This window comes from Bos mutus, chromosome 15 (genome assembly GCF_027580195.1).
Source record: "Bos mutus isolate GX-2022 chromosome 15, NWIPB_WYAK_1.1, whole genome shotgun sequence".
In the NCBI taxonomy this organism is placed as follows: Eukaryota; Metazoa; Chordata; class Mammalia; order Artiodactyla; family Bovidae; genus Bos; species Bos mutus.
Window position 1 is genome coordinate 61,826,072 of NC_091631.1, and position 18,160 is coordinate 61,844,231.

Sequence of the window (18,160 nt, forward strand, 5' to 3'; positions counted from 1 at the left end):
GAGTGGGTTGCCATTTCCTTCTCCAGTGCATGAAAGTGAAAAGTGACAGTGAAGTCGCTCAGTCGTGTCCGACTCTAGGGACCCCATGGACTGCAGCCTACCAGGCTCCTCCGTCCATGGGATTTTCTAGGCAAAAGTACTGGAGTGGGGTGCCATTGCCTATACATATATCCTGGAGAAGGCGATGGCACCCCGCTCCAGTACTCTTGCCTGGAGAATCCCATGGACGGAGGAGCCTCGTGGGCTGCAGTCCATGGGGTTGCTAGGAGTCGAACACGACTGAGCGACTTCACTGTCACTTTTCACTTTCATCCATTGGAGAAGGAAATGGCAACCCACTCCAGTGTTCTTGCCTGGAGAATCCCAGGGACGGGGAGCCTGGTGGGCTGCCGTCTATGGGGTCGCACAGAGTCAGACACGACTGAAGCGACTTAGCAGCAGCAGCAGCAGTGTACATATATCCACTCCATCTTAGACCTTCCTCCCGCCCCATCCCCCAACCCCACCCATCTAGGTCATCACAGAGCACTGAGCTGAGCTCCTTGTGGAGTACAGCAGGTTCCCACTAACTATCAATTTTACACAAGATAGTGTATATACATCAATCCTAATCTCTTAATTCATCCCACCCTCACATTCCTCCTGTGTCCACATATCTGTTCTCTGCATTTGCATCTCTACCTTTGCCCTGGAACTGGGTTAATCTGTACATTTCTAGATTCCACATATATGCGTTAATATATTTGTTTTACTCTTTCTGACTTACTTCACTCTGTACGACAGACTCTAGTTCATTCACATCTCTACAAATGACTCAATTCTGTTTCTTTTTATGACCGAGTAATATTCCACTGTTTATATGTAGCATATCTTCTTTATCTATTCATCTATCATTGGACATTTAGGTTTCCATATCCTGGCTATTGTAAATAGTGCTGCAGTGAACATTGGAGCACATGTGTCATTTTGAATTATAGTTTTCTCTGGGTATATGCCCTGTAGTGGGATTGTTGGGTCATGTGATTGTTCTTTTTTAGCTCTTTAAAGTGGAGCTTTTTAAGTTTCCACACTGTTCTCCACAGTGGCTATATCAATTTACATTCCCATCAACAGCTCCCTTTTCTCCACATCCTCTCCGGCATTTATTGTTTGTAGATTTTTTTGATGATGGCCATTCTGACCAGTATAAAATGATAGTTCATTTTACTTTTGATTTGCATTTCTCTAATAATTATCAGTGTTGAGCATCTTTCTATGTGCCTTTTGTCATTAGTTTCTCATCTTTGGAGACATGTCTGTTTAAGTTTTCCACCCATTTTTTTGATTGGGTTTTTTTTTTTATATTGGGTTCCATCAGCTGTTTGTATATTTTGAAGATTTATCCTTCATTCATCACTTTGTTTGCAAATATTTTCTCACATTCTGAGGATTGTCTTTTCATCTCATTTATGGTTTTCTTTGTGTTAAAAAGCTTTTAAGTCCCATTAAAAAAAATTTTTTTTCCTAACTCAAGGAGGTGGGTCAAAAAAATCCTGCCTTTGCACTGTTGGGGGGAATGTAATACTTTGGCCTCCTGATGTGAAGAACTGACTCATTGGAAAAGACCTTGTTGCTGGGAAGGATTAAAGGCAGGAGGAGAATGGGACAACAAAGTGTGAGATGGTTGGATGGCATCACCGACTCAAAGGACATGAGTTTGAGCATGCTCTGGGAGTTGGTGATAGACAGGAAAGTTGGTGTGCTGCAGTCCATGGGGTTGCAAAGAGTTGGACACGACTGAGCGACTGAAGTGAACTGAAATTGATACAGCCACTATGGAGAACAGTATCAGTTCAGTCGCGCAGTCTTGTCTGACTTTGCATCCCCATGAACCTCAGCATGCCAGGCCTCCCTGTCCATCACCAACTCCCAGAGTTTACCCAAACTCATGTCCATTGAGTTGGTGATGCCATCCAACCATCTCATCCTCTGTCGTCCCCTTCTCCTCCTGCGTTCAATCTTTCCTGGCATCAGGGTATTTTCAAATGAGTCAGCTCTTCGCATCAGGTGACCAAAATATTGGAGTTTCAGGAGAATAGTATGGAGATTCCTTAAAAAACTAAGAATAAAACTACCATGGGTGTTTGAGTGCTCAGTCCTTCAGTCTTGTCCAACTCTTTGTGACCCTGTGGACTGTAGCCCTCTGGCCTCCTCTGTTCATGGGGATTCTCCAGGCAAGAATACTGGAGTGGTTTGCCATTTCCCCTTCCAGGGGATCTTTCTGACCCAGGAATCAAACCCACATCTCTTATGTCTCCTGCATTTGCAGACAGTTTGTTTACCACTTGTGCCACCTGGGAAGCCCTTAATAGTATCATATGACCCAACAATCCCACTACTGGGCATATACCCTGAGAAAAGCATAATTGAAAATGATGCATGTACCCCAATGTTAATTGCAGCATTATTACAATAGCTACAACAGGGAAGCAGCCTGGATGTCCATGGACAGATAAATAGATAAAGAAGCTGTGGTATATACATACAATGGAATATTACTCAGCCATAAAAAGGAATGCATTTGAGTCAGTTCTAATGAGGTAGATGAACCTAGAGCCTATTATACAGAGTGAAGTAAGTCAGAAAGAGAAAAACAAATATAGTATATGGACACATATATATGGAATTTAGAAAGATGGTACTGATGAACCTATTTGTAGGGCAGCAATGGCCGGGAGAAATATCAGTAACCTCAGATATGCAGATGACACCACCCTTATGGCAGAAAGTGAAGAGGAACTAAAAAGCCTCTTGATGAAAGTGAAAGAGGAGAGTGAAAAAGTTGGCTTAAAGCTCAACATTCAGAAAATGAAGATCATGGCATCTGGTCCCATCACTTCATGGGAAATAGATGGGGAAACAGTGTCAGACTTTATCTTTTTGGGCTCCAAAATCACTGCAGATGGTGACGCAGCCATGAAATTAAAAGATGCTTACTCCTTGGAAGAAAAGTTATGGCCAACCTAGATAGCATATTCAAAAGCAGAGACATTACTTTGCCAACAGAAGTCAGTCTAGTCAAGGCTATGGTTTTTCCACTGGTCATGTATGGATGCGAGAGTTGGACTGTGAAGAAAGCTGAGCACTGAAGAATTGATGCTTTTGAACTGTGGTGTTGGAGAAGACTCTTGAGAGTCCCTTGGACTACAAGGAGATCCAACCAGTCCATTCTGAAGGAGATCAGCCCTGGGTGTTCTTTGGAAGGAATGATGCTAAAGCTGAAACTCCAGTACTTTGGCCACCTCATGCGAAGAGTTGACTCATTGGAAAAGACTCTGATGCTGGGAGGGATTGGGGGCAGGAGGAAAAGGGGATGACAGAGGATGAGATAGATGGCTGGATGGCATCATGGACTCAATGGACATGAGTTTGAGTGAACTCCAGGAGATGGTGATGGACAGGGAGGCCTGGCGTGCTGTGATTCATGGGGTCACAAAGAGTCAGACACGACTGAGTGACTGAACTGAACTGAACTAATGGCAGCACAGACATTGAGAACAGACTTGTAGACACAGAAGAGGGAAAGAGAGGGTGGGACAAATGGAGAGAGTAACATGGAAACATGCACTACCATCTATAAAATAGATAGCCAGTGGGAATTTGCTGTATAACAGAGGGACTCAAATCAGGCCTCTGAAAACCTAGAGGGTGGGTCAGATGGGGTGGGAAGTGGGAGGGAAGTTCAAGAGGGAGGGAACATAGGTATACCTATGGCTGATTCATGTTGATAAATGGCAGAAATCAACAAAATATTTTAAAGTAATAATCATTATCCTTCAATTAAAAATAAATAAATTAAAAGGTTAAATATATATATATTAAAAAAAAAAAAAAAGACCTTGCTGTGGTTTATGTCACAGAGTAGTTTTCCTATTTTCCTCTTAAGAGTTTTATAGTATCTAGTCTTACATTTAGGTCTTTAATCCATTTTGAGTTTATTTTTGTGTATGGTGTTAGGTAGTGTTCTACTTTCATCCTTTTAAATGTTGCTGTCCAGTTTTTCCAACACCATGTATTGAAGAGGCTGTATTTTCTTCATTGTATATCATTGCTTCCTTTGTTGTAGATTATGTGACCATATATGTGCAGGTTTATCTCTGGGCTTTCTATTTTGGGCAACTGATCTATATTTCTGTTTTTGTGCCTATACTATACAGTCTTGATTACTGTAGCTTTGTAATATAGTCTGAAGTCAGGGATCCTGATTCCTCAAGTTCCATATTTCTTTCTCAAGATTGATTTGACTTTCAGGATCTTTTGTGTTACCATATAAAATGTAAAAATTTTTCTTCCAACTCTGTGAAGAATGCCATTGGTAATTTGATAGGGAATGCATTGAATCTGTAGCTTGCTTTGGGTAGTATAGTCATTTTCACAATATTGATTTTACCAAACCAAGAACATAGTATGTCTCTTCATCTGTTTGTGTATCTTTGATTTCTTTCACTTGTGTTTTATAGTTTTCTGAGCACAGGCCTTTTGCCTCTTTCGGTAGGTATCAGTTCATTTCAGTTCAGTCACTCAGTTTTGTCCAACTCTTTGTGACCCCGTGGACTGCAGCATGCCCCGCTTCCCTGTCCATCATCAACTCCCAAAGCTTGCTGAAATTCATGTCTATCGAGTCAGTGATGCCATCCAACCATCTCATCCTCTGTTGCTCCCTTCTCCTCCTGCCTTTAATCTTTTCCAGCATCAGGGTCTTTTCCAGTGAGTCAGTTCTTCGCATCAGATGGCCAAAATATTGGAGTTTCAGCATCACTCCTTTCAATGAATATTCAGGACTGATTTCCTTTAGAATGGACTGGTTGGATCTCCTTCCAGTCCAGGGGACTCTCAAGAGTCTTCTCCAACACCACAGTTAAAAGCATCAATTCTTGGGAGCTCAGCTTTCTTTATGGTCCAACTGATATCTGTATATGACTACCAGAAAACCATAGCTTTGACTAGACCTTTGTCGGCAAACCTAGCTATTTTATGCTTTTCGTTGCAATGGTAAATGGAATTGTTTCGTTAATTTCTCTTTATGATCTTTTGTTGTTAGTATATAGGAATGCAAGAGATTTCTGTGTATTAATTTTGTAGCTTGCAACTTTACTGAATTCATTGATGAGCTCTAGTAGTTTTCCTCGGGCGTGGGGTAGCTCCTCCCCACCGCCACCCCTGACCACGGACGTGGGGTAGCTCCTCTCGGCCGTTCCTGCACCGTTGCACCCTGGCACTCTGGGCCACTGCCCCTGACCTCAGACACGGGGTAGCTACTCTCAGCCGCTGCCCCTGACCTCAGAAGTGGGATAGCTCCTCCTGGCCACCGCCCCTGACCTCGGAAGTGGGATAGCTCCTTCCGGCCACCACCCCTGAACTCGGACGTGGGGTAGCTCCTCTCGGCCATTCCTGCACTGTCGCAGCCTGGCACTCTAGACCACTGCCCCTGACCTCGGACGTGGGGTAGCTTCTCTTGGCCATGCTTATGCACCGTTGCAGCCTGGACATGGAACAACATACTGGTTCCAAATAGGAAAAGGAGTACGTCAAGGCTGTATATTGTCACCCTGCTTATTTAACTTATATGCAGAGTACATCATGAGAAACGCTAGGCTGGAAGAAGCACAAGCTGGAATCAAGATTGCCGGGAGAAATATCAATAACCCCAGATATGCAGATGACACTACCCTTATGGCAGAAAGTGAAGAGGAACTAAAAAGCCTCTTGATGAAAGTGAAAGAGAAGAGTGAAAAAGTTGGCTTAAAGCTCAACATTCAGAAAACTAAGATCATGGCATCTGGTCCCATCACTTCATGGGAAATAGATGGGAAAACAGTGTCAGACTTTATCTTTTTGGGCTCCAAAATCACTGCAGATGGTGACGCAGCCATGAAATTAAAAGACACTTACTCCTTGGAAGAAAAGTTATCACCAACCTAGATAGCATATTCAAAAGCAGAGACATTACTTTGCCAACAAAGTCCGTCTAGTCAAGGCTATTGTTTTTCCAGTGGTCATGTATGGATGTGAGAGTTGGACTGTGAAGAAAGCTGAGGACCGAAGAATTAATGCCTTTGAACTGTGATGTTGGAGAAGACTCTTGAGAGTCCCTTGGACTGCAAGGAGATCCAACCAGTCCATTCTGAAGGAGATCAGCCCTGAGTGTTCTTTGGAAGGAATGATGCTAAAGCTGAAACTCCAGTACTTTGGCCACCTCATGTGAAGAGTTGACTCACTGGAAAAGACTCTGATGCTGGGAGGGATTGGGGGCAGGAGGAAAAGGGGACGACAGAGGATGAGATGGCTGGATGGCATCACCGACTTGATGGATGTGAGTTTGAGTGAACTCCGGGAGTTGGTGATGGACAGGGAGGCCTGGTGTCCTGCAGTTCATGGGGTTGCAAAGAGTCGGACACGACTGAGCAACTGAACTGAACTGACCTGAACTGAGTAGTTTTCCAGCAGAAAGATGACAGAATAGAAGGACATGCACTCATCTTCTGCAAGAACTCCAAAATTACAACTCGCTACTGAACAACCATTGACAGAAAAATGTAGGACACCACCATAAAAGGATACTCCATGTGCAAGGGCAAAGGAGAAGCCCCAACAAGACGGTAGGAGGGGTGAAATCCCATTTAGAATCAAACCCCATACCCGCCAGAAACGCTTGGAGGGCTCAAACAAAACTTTATGTGCACCAGGACCCAGAGGTCCCATAAAGACTGAGTCAGATCTACCTTTGAGTCTTTGAGTGTCTCCTGTGGAGGAACAGGTGAGCAGTGGCCTGCCTCAGGGACAGAGTCACTGGCTGTGGAAGACCTGGGTCATGCAGTGTTACCCACCATGGAGCCTCTGAGAAGATGATCCACAATCTGCAGAACTATTATACCAAAGAAAATTTCACACTTTTAAGAAAGCTGTAGGACCCACAACAGATTTCCCAACCTGGAGATCTGGCAAAGGGACTGAGAACCCCCAGGGAATTTGACTTCAGAGGCCAGTGGGATTTGATTACAGAACTTCCACAGAACTGGGGGAACCTACTCTTGGAGGGCACAAACAAAACCTAGTGTGCACCAGGAGAAAGGAGCAGTGTCCACACAAGAGACTGAGTCATACTTGCCTGTGGGTGTCTAGGAGTTTCCAGTGGAGGCTTGGTCAACAGTTTGGCCTCAGGCCAAACAACAGGGAGGGAAAACAGCCCCACCCATCAAGAGAAAAATCAGTAGAAAATTAGATTAAAGATTTACTGAGCATGGTCCCATCAGAACAAATCCCAGTTTTACCCACAGTCTCTCCCATCAGGAAGCTTCCATAAGCCTCTTACCATTATTCAGGAGAGGGCAGACAGAAAGAAAACCACAGTCACATAAAATTAACCAAACTGATTACATGGACCACAGCCTTGTCTAACTCAATGAAATCATGAGCCATGCCATGTAGGGCCACCCAAGACGGATGGGTCATGATGGAGAATTTTGACAAAATGTGGTCCACTGGAAGGAGAATGGGAATAGCAAACCACTTCAGTATTCTTGCCTTGAGAACCCCATTAATAGTATGAAAAGGCAAAAAGATAGAACACTGAAAGATGAACTACCCAGGTTGGTAGGTGCCCAATATGCTACTGGAGAAGAGTGGAGAAATAACTCCGGAAAGAATGAAGAGACAGGACCAAAGAGAAAACAACACCCAGTTGTGGATGTGACTGGTGATGGAAGTAAAGTCCGATGCTGTAAAGAAGAATATTGCATAGGAAGCTGGAATATTAGGTCCATGAATCAAGGCAAATTGGAAGTGGTCAAATAGGAGATGGCAAGAGTAAACATTGACATTTTAGGAATTAGTGAACTAAAATCGACTGGAATGGATGAATTTAATTCAGATGACCATTACATCTACTACTGTGGTCAAGAATGCCTTAGAAGAAATGGAATAACCCTCATAGTCAACAAAAGAGTCCGAATTGCAGTACTTTGTTGCAATCTCCAAAAAGACAGAATGATCTCTGTTAATTTCCACAGCAAACCATTCAGTATCACAGTAATCCAAGTCTATGCCACTTGGATTCAGCAACCACGAATGCTGAAGAAGCTGAAGTTGAATGGTTCTATAATGACCTACAAGACCTTCTAGAACTAACACCAAAAAAAAAACGTCCTTTCATCTTAGGGGACTGGAATGCAAAAGTAGGAAGTCAAGAGATACCTGGAGTAACAGACAAGTTTGGCCTTGGAGTAAAAATGAAGCAGGGCAAAGGCTAACAAGAGTTTTGCTAAGAGACTGCACTGGTCATAGCAAACACCCTCTTCCAACAACACAAGAGAACACTCTACACATGGACATCACCAGATGGTCAATACTGAAGTCAGATTGATTATATTCTTTGCAGTCAGAGATGGAGAAACTCTATACAGTCAGCAAAAACAAGACCAGGAGCTTACTGTGGCTCAGATCATGAACTCCTTATTGCCAAATTCAGGCTTAAATTGCAGAAAGTAGGGAAAACCAATAGACTATTCAGGTATGACCTCAATCAAATCCCATACGATTATACAGTGGAAGTGACAAATAGATTCAAGGGATTAGATATTATAGACAGATGCCTGAAGATCTATGGGCAGAGGTTCATGACATTGTATAGGAGGCAGTGATCAAAACCATCCCCAAGAAAAAGAAATGCAAAAAGGCAAAATGGTTTTCTGAGGAGGTCTTACAAATAGCTAAAAAAGAAGAGAAGCTAAAGGTAAAGGATAAAAGGAAAGATAAATCCATTTGAATGCAGAGTTCCAAAGAACAGCAAGGAGAGATAGGAAAGCCTTCTTCAGTAATCAATAAAAAGAAATAGAGGAAAACAATAGAATGGAAAAGACTAGAGTTCTTTTCATGAAAATTAAAGATACCAAGGGAATATTTTATGCAAAGATGGACACAATAAAGGACAGAAATGGTACAGACCTAACAGAAGCAGAAGATATTAAGAAGAGGTGGCAAGAATACATAGAAGAACTATGCAAAAAATATCTTCATGATATTTCCAGATAACCACGATGGTGTGAATACCCACCTAGAGCCAGATGTCCTAGAGTGTGAAGTCAAGTGGGCCTTAGGAAGCATCACTACAAACAAAGCTAGTGGAGGTGATGGAATTCTAGTTGGGCTATTCAAATCCTAGAAGATGATGCTGTGAAAGTGCTGCACTCAATATGCCAGCAAATTTGGAAAACTCATCCGTGGTCACAGGACTGGAAAAGTCAGTTTTCATTTCAATCCCAAAGAAAGGCAATGCCAAAGAGTATTCAAACTACTGCACAATTGCACTCATCTCACACACTAACAAAATAATGCTCAAAATTCTCCAAGCTAGGCTTCAACAGTATGTGAACTGAGAACTTCCAGATGTTCAAGCTGGATTTAGAAGAGGCAGAGGAACCAGTGATCAAATTGTCAACATCCATTGAATCATAGAAAAAGCAAGAGAGTTCCAGAAAAACATCTATTTCTGTTTTATTGACTATGCTAAAGACTTTGACTGTATGAATCACAACAATCTGTGGAAAATACTTCAAGAGATGGGAATACCAGACCACCTTACCTGCCTCCTGAAAAATCTGTATGCAGGTCAAGAAACAACAGTTAGAACCAGGACTTGATCCAAATTGTGAAAGGAGTATGTCAAGGCTGTATATTGTCGCCCTGCTTATTTAACTTATATGCAGAGTACATCATGCAAAATGCCAGGCTGGATGAAGCACATGCTGGAATCAAGATTGCTGGGAGAAATATCAATAACTGCAGATATGCAGATGACACCACCCTTATGGCAGAAAGTGAAGAGGAACTAAAGAGCCAAGTGAAAGAGGAGAGTGAAAAAGCTGGCTCTAAACTCAATATTCCAAAAACTAAGATCATGGCATCTGGTCCCATCACTTCATGGCAAATAGATGGGGGAAACAATGGAAGCAGTGACAGACTTTATTTTTCTTGGCTCCAAAATCACTGCAGATAGTTAGTGAGACCATGAAATTAAAAGACACTTGCTCCTTGGAAGAAAAGCTATGACTAACCTAGACAGCATATTAAAAAGCAGAGACATTATTTTGCCAAGAAAGGTTCATCTAGTCAAAGCTATTGTTTCCAGTAGTCTTGTATGGATGTGAGAGTTGGACCATGAAGAAAGCTGAGCACTCAAGAATTGATGCTTTTGAGCTGCGATGTTGGAGAGAACTCTTGAGAGTTCCTTGGATTGCAAGGAGATCCAACCAGTCAATGCCAAAGGAAATCAGTCCTGAATATTCATTGGAAGGACTGATGCTGAAGCTGAAGCTACAATACTTTGGCCACCTGATGTGAAGACTGACTCATTGGAAAAGACCCTGATGCTGGGAAAGATGGAAGGCAGAAGGAGAAGGGGACGACAGAGGATGAGATGGTTGGATGGCATCACCAACTGGATGGACATGAGTCTGAGCAAACTCCGGGACTTGGTGATGGACAGGGAAGCCTGATGTGCTGCTGTCCCTGGGGTCGTAAAGATTTGGACGTGACTGAGCAACTGAACTGAACTGAGCTGAGTAGTTTTCTGGTGGTATCTTTAGGATTTTCCAGGTGTCACATCATGTCATCTGCAACAGCGACAATTACTTCTTCTCCAATTTGGATTACTTTTATTTCTTTTCTTCTCCAATTGCCATGGTTAGGACTTCTAAAATTATTTCAAAAAAAAGTTCAAAGGTCTATATCCTTTTCTCGTTCCTGATCCTAAAGGAAATGCTTTCAGTTTTCACCAGTTAGAATGTTGTTAGTTGTGGGTTTGTTGTATATGGCCTTTATTATATTGAGGTAGTTTCCCTCTATGCCCATTTTCTGGAGAATTTTTATGATAAATAGGTGTTGAAAGTGAAAGTGAAAGTGAAGTCGCTCAGTCGTGTCCAACTCTTTGCGACCCCATGGACTGTATCCTACCAGGCTTCTCTGTCCACGGGATTTACCAGGCAATAGTACTGGAGTGGATTGCCATTTCCTTCTCCAGGGGATCTTCCCAACCCAGGGATTGAACCCGGGTCTTCCACATTGTAGACAGACGCTTTACCGTCTGAGCCACCAGGGAAGTCTTAGGTGTTAAATTTTGTCAAAAGTATCATCTGCATCTCTTGAGATGATCATATTGTTTTTAATCTTTACTTTTTAATATGGTATATCACATTGATTGATTTGCATATATTGAAGAATCTTTACATCCCTTGGATAAATCCCACTTGATCTTGGTATACTATGCTTTTAATATGCTGTGGGATTCTGTTTACTAGTATTATGTTGGGGGGTTTTGCATCTATATTAGTTAGTATTATTGGCCTATAATTTTCCTTTTTTGTGATATGTTTGTCTGCTTTTGTTATGAGGGTGATAGTGATAACAGCCTTATGGAATGAGTTTGGGAGTTTTTCTCCCTCTGTTGTTTTTTGGAAGACTTTGAGAAGGATAGGTGTTAGCTTTTCTCTAAATGTTTGATAGAATTTTCCTGTGAAGCTATTTGGTCCTAGACTTTTGTTTGTTGGAAGAGTTTTAATTATAGTTTTAATTTCATTACTTGTGATTGGTCTGTTAATCTTTTCTAATTCTTCCTGGTTCAGTCTTTGAAAATTGTACCTTTCCAAGAATTTGTTCATTTCTTCCAGGCTGTCAATTTTATTGGCATATAGTTGTAGTAGTCTCTTATGATCCTTTGTATTTCTGCAAAGGATTCACTTGTAGTTTCTCCTTTTTCATTTCTAATTTTGTTGTTTGAGCCTTGTCCCTTTTTTTTTTTTTTTTTTTTTTTGAAGAAGAAGAACTACCATTCTGATAGTGTGGGATATCTCACTGTGGATTTGACTTGCATTTCTCTAATGATTAGCAATGTTGAGAACCTTTTCTTTTACATCTAAAAGAGCTAGAAAAAGAAAAAAACCCAAAATTAATAGAAGGAATGAAATCATGAAGATCAGAGCAGAAATTAGTGAAATAGAAACCAAAAATAAAAACAGGAAAGATTAATGAAACTAAGAGGTGGTACTTTGAAAAACACTAAACTGATGACACATTATCCAGACACATCGAGAGAAAAAGAGAGCTCTTTAAGGTCAGTGTTTTTTAACTGATCTTCTGTCTGAATGATCTGTCCATTCTTGAAAATGGAGTGTTAAAGTCCATGGCTCTCTTTATATCCATTAATGTTTGCTTTATATACTTAGGTGTTCCTGTTTTGAGTGCATTTATATTTAAAATTGTTTTATGTTCTTTTTGAATGGATCCTTTTTATCCTTATGCATTGTCCTTCTTTGTCTCTTGATGCAGTCTTTGTTTTAAGGTCTATTTAGTAAAGAGTCGGACATGACTGAGCGACTGAACTGAACTGAACTGAGTCTGATATAAGTATTCCTACCTGACTTTCTTTTGATTTCCATTGCACAGAATACCTTTTTCCATCCCCTCTCTTTCAGTCTGGATGTGTCTCTAGATCTTAAGTAGATCTATTGTAGAGTCCTGTTTTGTATCCATTTTGTATCTGCCATCCTATGTCTTTTGATTGAAGCATTTAGTCTATTTGCATTTAAAGTAATTACTCATAAGTATGTTGTTAATTGGAGAAGGCAATGGCACCCCACTCCAGTACTCTTGCCTGGAAAATCCCATGGACAGAGGAGCCTGGTAGGCTGCAGACCATGGGGTCGTGAAGAGTTGGACACGACTGAGCGACTTCACTTTCACTTTTCCCTTTCATGCATTGGAGAAGGAAATGGCAACCCACTCCAGTGTTCTTGCCTGGAGAATCCCAGGGACGGGGGAGCCTGGTGGGCTGCCGTCTATGGGGTCGTACAGAGTCAGACACGACTGAAGCGACTTAGTAGCAGCAGCAGCATGTTGTTATTACCATTTGTTAATTATTTTCTGATTGTTTTTATAGTTCTTTTTTGTTCCTTTCTTCTTTTGCTCTAATCCCTTGTGATTTAATGGCTATCTTTATGTTATTTTGGGTTCCTTTCTCCTTTTTTGTTTGTGTATCTATTACAAGTTTTTGGCTTGTGATTACCATGAGATGTGCATGTGTGTCTACACACACACACACACACACACACATAAATTTAAAGATCTCTTAAGTTTGAAAGCATTTTAACAACCCTGAATTTGTACTTGTTACTCCCTTATGTTTAATGTTTTTGATATATTTTACAGCTTTTTTTTTTTTTTACATCCCTTAACTCCTTATTGTTAATTTAGATATTTTGCCACTTTTGCCTTTTATCCTCCCTACTACCTAGTAGTAGTTGATCTACTACCTTTACTATGCATTTGTCTTTAAGAATTAGATTTTTCCTTTCATAATTTTTATATTTCTTTCATAGTTTTTATGTTTCTAGTTTTTCCTTAGAGGAGTCTTTCTAACGTTTATTGTAAAGTTGGTTTCATGATGCCAAACCCCTTTAGCTTTTGCTTGCCTGTAAACCTCTGTATCTACTTCAAATTTGAATGATAGCATTGCCAGGTGGAGTAATCTTGGTTATAGATTTTTTCCTTTTATCACTTTGAATATATTGTGCCACACCCTTCTGGCCTACAGAGTTTCTGCTGAACAGTCAGCTGGTAGTTTTATGGGCAATCCCTTTCGTGTAACTAGTTATTTTTCCCTTTCTGCTTTTAAGGTTCCCTTTTATCCTAAATTTTTGCTATTTTAATTAAAATGTGTCTTGTAGTGGACCTCTTAGAGTTTATCTTATTTTGGACTGTCCATGCTTCCTGAAACTTGATGTCTATTTCTTTCCCCAGGTTAGGGAAATTTTTTACCTATTACTTTAAATAAATTCTCTGCCAATTTCTCTCCTTCATCTCCTTCTGGGATCCCTATAATGCAAATGTGAGTATGCTTCATGTTGTCCCAGAGGTCTCTAAGCTATCCTTATTTAAATTTTTTTTCTGTTTTCTCTGTTCAGCTTGGGTGATTTCCACCACCCTGTCTTCCTTAAATGTTTGGTTGAATTCACCCATGAACTCATATAGGCATGGTGTTTTCTACTTTGAAAGGTTAATTATTGATTCAATATCTTTAATAGATATTGATCTATTCAGATTGTCTATTTCTCCTTATGTGAGTTTTGATAGGTTGTGTCTTTCAAGGAATCAATCCATTTAGTTTAGGTTATCAAATTTTGGGGCATAGAGTTGTTCATATTTGTTCATTATCCTTTTAGTGTCCATGGAATCAGTAGTAATGGCCCATCTTTCATTTCTGATGTTAGTATTTTGTATACTCTATCTCTCTCACTGCTGCTGTCCAGCATCACAGGACAGAGTGAGTATCATACAGTGTATCACTAACCTGGAAAAAGATCAAAATTCAAAATTAGTAGTATGGTTTCTACTGCATGTGTATCACTTTTACACCCATCATAAAGATGAAAAATTGTAAGTCAAACCAGTCATAAATCAGGGAACATGTGTGTGTGCATGTATTTAATTTTTTAGTTAGAAAATTATGCAAAACTAATGTTGTATTTCAGGTTGAACAATTTAAGATAACATCTGTTTTCTCATCTAACTTAATATAATCAGGAGACAGGTTGGGGACCAAGATTTTTTTTCTCTATTTTCCATTTGATGTGGGGCACTAAATTTTAGAAGACCAATTATATACAATTCTTACAAAATTTAAACATGGATTTTTGATTTAAAATCAAAAGCTAGCTAGGAAAGGTCAGCTGGTATTAAACTCAGATTCACTAGTCACATTTTTTTCTCTGAATCTACCTAGAGTGAAAGTGAAAGTCGCTCAGTTGAGTCTGACTCTTTGTGACCCCATGGCTTGTACCGTCCATGGAATTCTCCAGGCCAGAATACTGGAATGGTAGCCTTTTCCTTCTCCAGGGGATCTTCCCAACCTAGAAGATAATATTTAATATGAAAATATATTTGAGGCGTGTGAAAAAAAACTCTTGTGTTTTATGACTATAAATCACCTGGCACTTAAACTTTTACATTACATAGAAAGGAAACATAGTTTGGTATCATTTTCCCAGTTATCATGTAAATTGTTTTACTTATTGAGTATCTATAAAAAAATAAATTCTGATACTTTCTCATTTAAAATTAACTATTTGAGGTTTATTCACTTCATCTATTTCATAAGTAATCAATATTCAGTAGCTATTTAATATAATAGAGTGAGAAATTATGAACAGATATATATAGAATGTTGAAGACTAATTTTTTTTTACAGGCAGAACTTCTAGATGCTGCTGCTGGTATTAATGTACGATTCAGATTAGGTGGTGTAAGTATGAATACATTCTTATTTAGTAGTATTAAAGCACATTTATATGAAATTTAAAAGATGTAATTTTAAAAAACATAGGCCATTTTCCTAATTAAATTGATATGGTTCTTTTAACTTTTCCATCTACAGGTTAAATTTCCACCTGAAATATACTATAAAATTTTCACTCACAGACATATTGAAGATCTGTGTGCTAATAGCCCTAGAGACTACACAAAACTTCCAGCAAAACATACATCTCATATTAAAAGTGATGATCTTCAGGAAGAGGATTACAGTGGCTGGTATCGTCGTATAGAGAACAATGGCTGGAGGCCTGTTTGTGAAACAGTAAGAACAGATAAATATTAATAATTTTTTATGTTATATGCTTAGAAACCTATCTGTCTTTCTGAAAGTTAATTTTCAGATTTTTTTAAAATAATAAATTCTACTAATTTAACTGATAAAATTTGCTTAACTACTCTGGGGCAACTAGTATACTTCAAGATTCAGCAATATATCTTTTTTTTAGTATATCTTTTTTTTTTTAACATCTACTTCTGCTTTTAATAATCAGCTTTGAGTCTAGACCATCTTTAGATACTCTCTGGCACTCAGAAATTACCCATCTTTATAATAAAGCAAATCTGAAGATGTTACTGACTGTAATTAATCCCTGGACAAGAAGTGGGTGTTCTTGAGAGTAATATCCCATTTTTTGTACAGAGCTTGTAACAGCAGACCCTAGTGGGAAATCACTTGGGTTTTCATGGTGTTGAAAAATATAACATGTATTTATATGAACTAAACAGAATGATTTAAAATATACATGGTTTCTAATGCATATATATGATTTGAGAATTTTTCTATAGACATGTTTGTTTAATCTCCTTTTTGTGGAAATATTTTTTATCCAAGGATATTTGTTAACTTATATTTTAAAAGTTAACATTATCTGGTTGTATAGTTCTGGATGTTTGTTTATATGGCTCAAGTATCTTCATTCAAATCCCTCAATCTCTGATATACAAATTGTAGAATGTGGTATATTGGATATACTAAGTATGAAAAATGATCAAAGTGTGAATTCATTCATTCAGTCAACAAATTTTATTGCATACCAGTCAGATATATGGCATTTTACTAGATGCTTAATAAGCAATGGTAAATAAAAATATTCCTCCACTGAAGTAGTTTGCCTTTTAATTAAGGAAAGAGTCAAGTAAACAGGACATTTCAGTACAGTGCTTTAATAGGCAAATTCAGAGTGTTGTGGGGGATAAACTGTCCTCTTTGTTATTTAATGTGTATGTGGTGAGGGAGGAGGAATGAACTGGAAATAAGAAAACAAGCAACCAGCTAGTATAAGCATCATATGGGGAAATCACGAAGTCTTAAGATACAATGGTGAGACTTCTGTATTCTTGGAGGGTGCCCATATTCCTTGAGGATTTGTTGTTACTGTTCAGTTGCTAAGTTGTGTCTGACTCTTTGTGACCCCATGAACTGCAGCACACTAGGCTTCCCTGTCCTTCACTGTCTCCCTGAGTTTGCTCAAACTCATGTCCATTGAGTCAGTGATGCCACCTGACCATCTCATCCTCTGTCATTCTCTTCTCCTCTAGCCCTCAATCTTTCCCAGCATCAGCGTCTTTTCTTTTCCAGTGAGTTGGCTCTTCCCATTAGGTGGCCAAAGTACTGAAGATTAGAGTCTTCAAAAGTCAGTAGCACCTACTGGTCAGCTCTGTTCTTATGAGAAACTAAAACACTCCTAGAATATGTCTATTCACTTATTCATTCAACAAATACTTATTAAATACTACCTCAGTACACTAATTCTCTTTAGTTTTTCTATGGCATGTGTCTCTTAAGGCTCAATGTGCTATTCACTTAATTAGAAATATCTTAAAAGGGTCTATCCTCTCCTCTATTTCTACCTTGGTATGTTCCAAGGTAGAATATAGTTCTTGTTTATAGTCAGATAACCTCACAATCAGTAATTTAATATTTTGTGTATTCATTTTTCATTTCTCAATAGTTTTGGAGGCCTACTGAAAATGTGATGGTGGGAAACAAAAAGGAAAGTGAATTCCATTTCTCCAAACTGAAGAGAAGGCAAGATATGGAAAAGAAAAGAAAAATTAGAAAAATACAATGGATGCAGCAAATGTAGGTTGATGAAATACTTAGAATTATTTTTTTAATTATTCTCTTGATTTATTTTTTTCCTGGAAATTTATTTTTTATTTTTTAATTTTATTTTATTTTTAAACTTTACAATATTGTATTAGTTTTGCGAAATATCGAAATGAATCCACCACAGGTATACCTGTGTTCCCCATCCTGAACCCTCCTCCCTCCTCCCTCCCCATACCCTCCCTCGTCCCAGTGCACCAGCTCCAAGCATCCAGTATCGTGCAACGAACCTGGACTGGCGACTCGTTTCATACATGATATTATACATGTTTCAATGCCATTCTCCCTATACTTAGAATTATTAAAGAAGTATATATTTTCAAAAATTGCTATCACTAGTAAAAATAATCACGTTATTTTAAAAATAAGATGAAAGATTACAGTTATTTTTTAAAAATACAATGAAAGCAAATATTTAATAAATGCTTGCTAGAGACTGTTAATATCTAAGATATAAGTGGAAAAAGACAAATTTTCTTTGACCTCAAGGAAATCACAATCTTTTGCCACATGAGATGAAAATCAGCATTTACTTTTATATGTGAGATTAATATGACCTATTCACCAGGCATAGGCATTCCCTGGTGGCTCAGATGGTAAAGAGTCTGCCTGCAATGAGGGAGAACCAGATTCAGTCCCTGGGTTAGG

The 18,160-nt window shown here is 39.2% G+C and overlaps 1 protein-coding gene across 1 annotated transcript in view; it reads left to right on the top strand.

Annotated features, from left to right (window-relative positions):
• C15H11orf65 (chromosome 15 C11orf65 homolog) overlaps nucleotides 1–18,160 on the top strand; it is a 58,380-nt gene that overhangs the window by 21,383 nt on the left and 18,837 nt on the right. Inside the window, exons 3-5 of the mRNA XM_070383217.1 lie at nucleotides 15,278–15,331; nucleotides 15,464–15,664; nucleotides 17,355–17,485. Coding sequence (XP_070239318.1) covers nucleotides 15,278–15,331; nucleotides 15,464–15,664; nucleotides 17,355–17,485 — 386 coding nt within the window. The remainder of the gene's footprint in view (nucleotides 1–15,277; nucleotides 15,332–15,463; nucleotides 15,665–17,354; nucleotides 17,486–18,160) is intronic.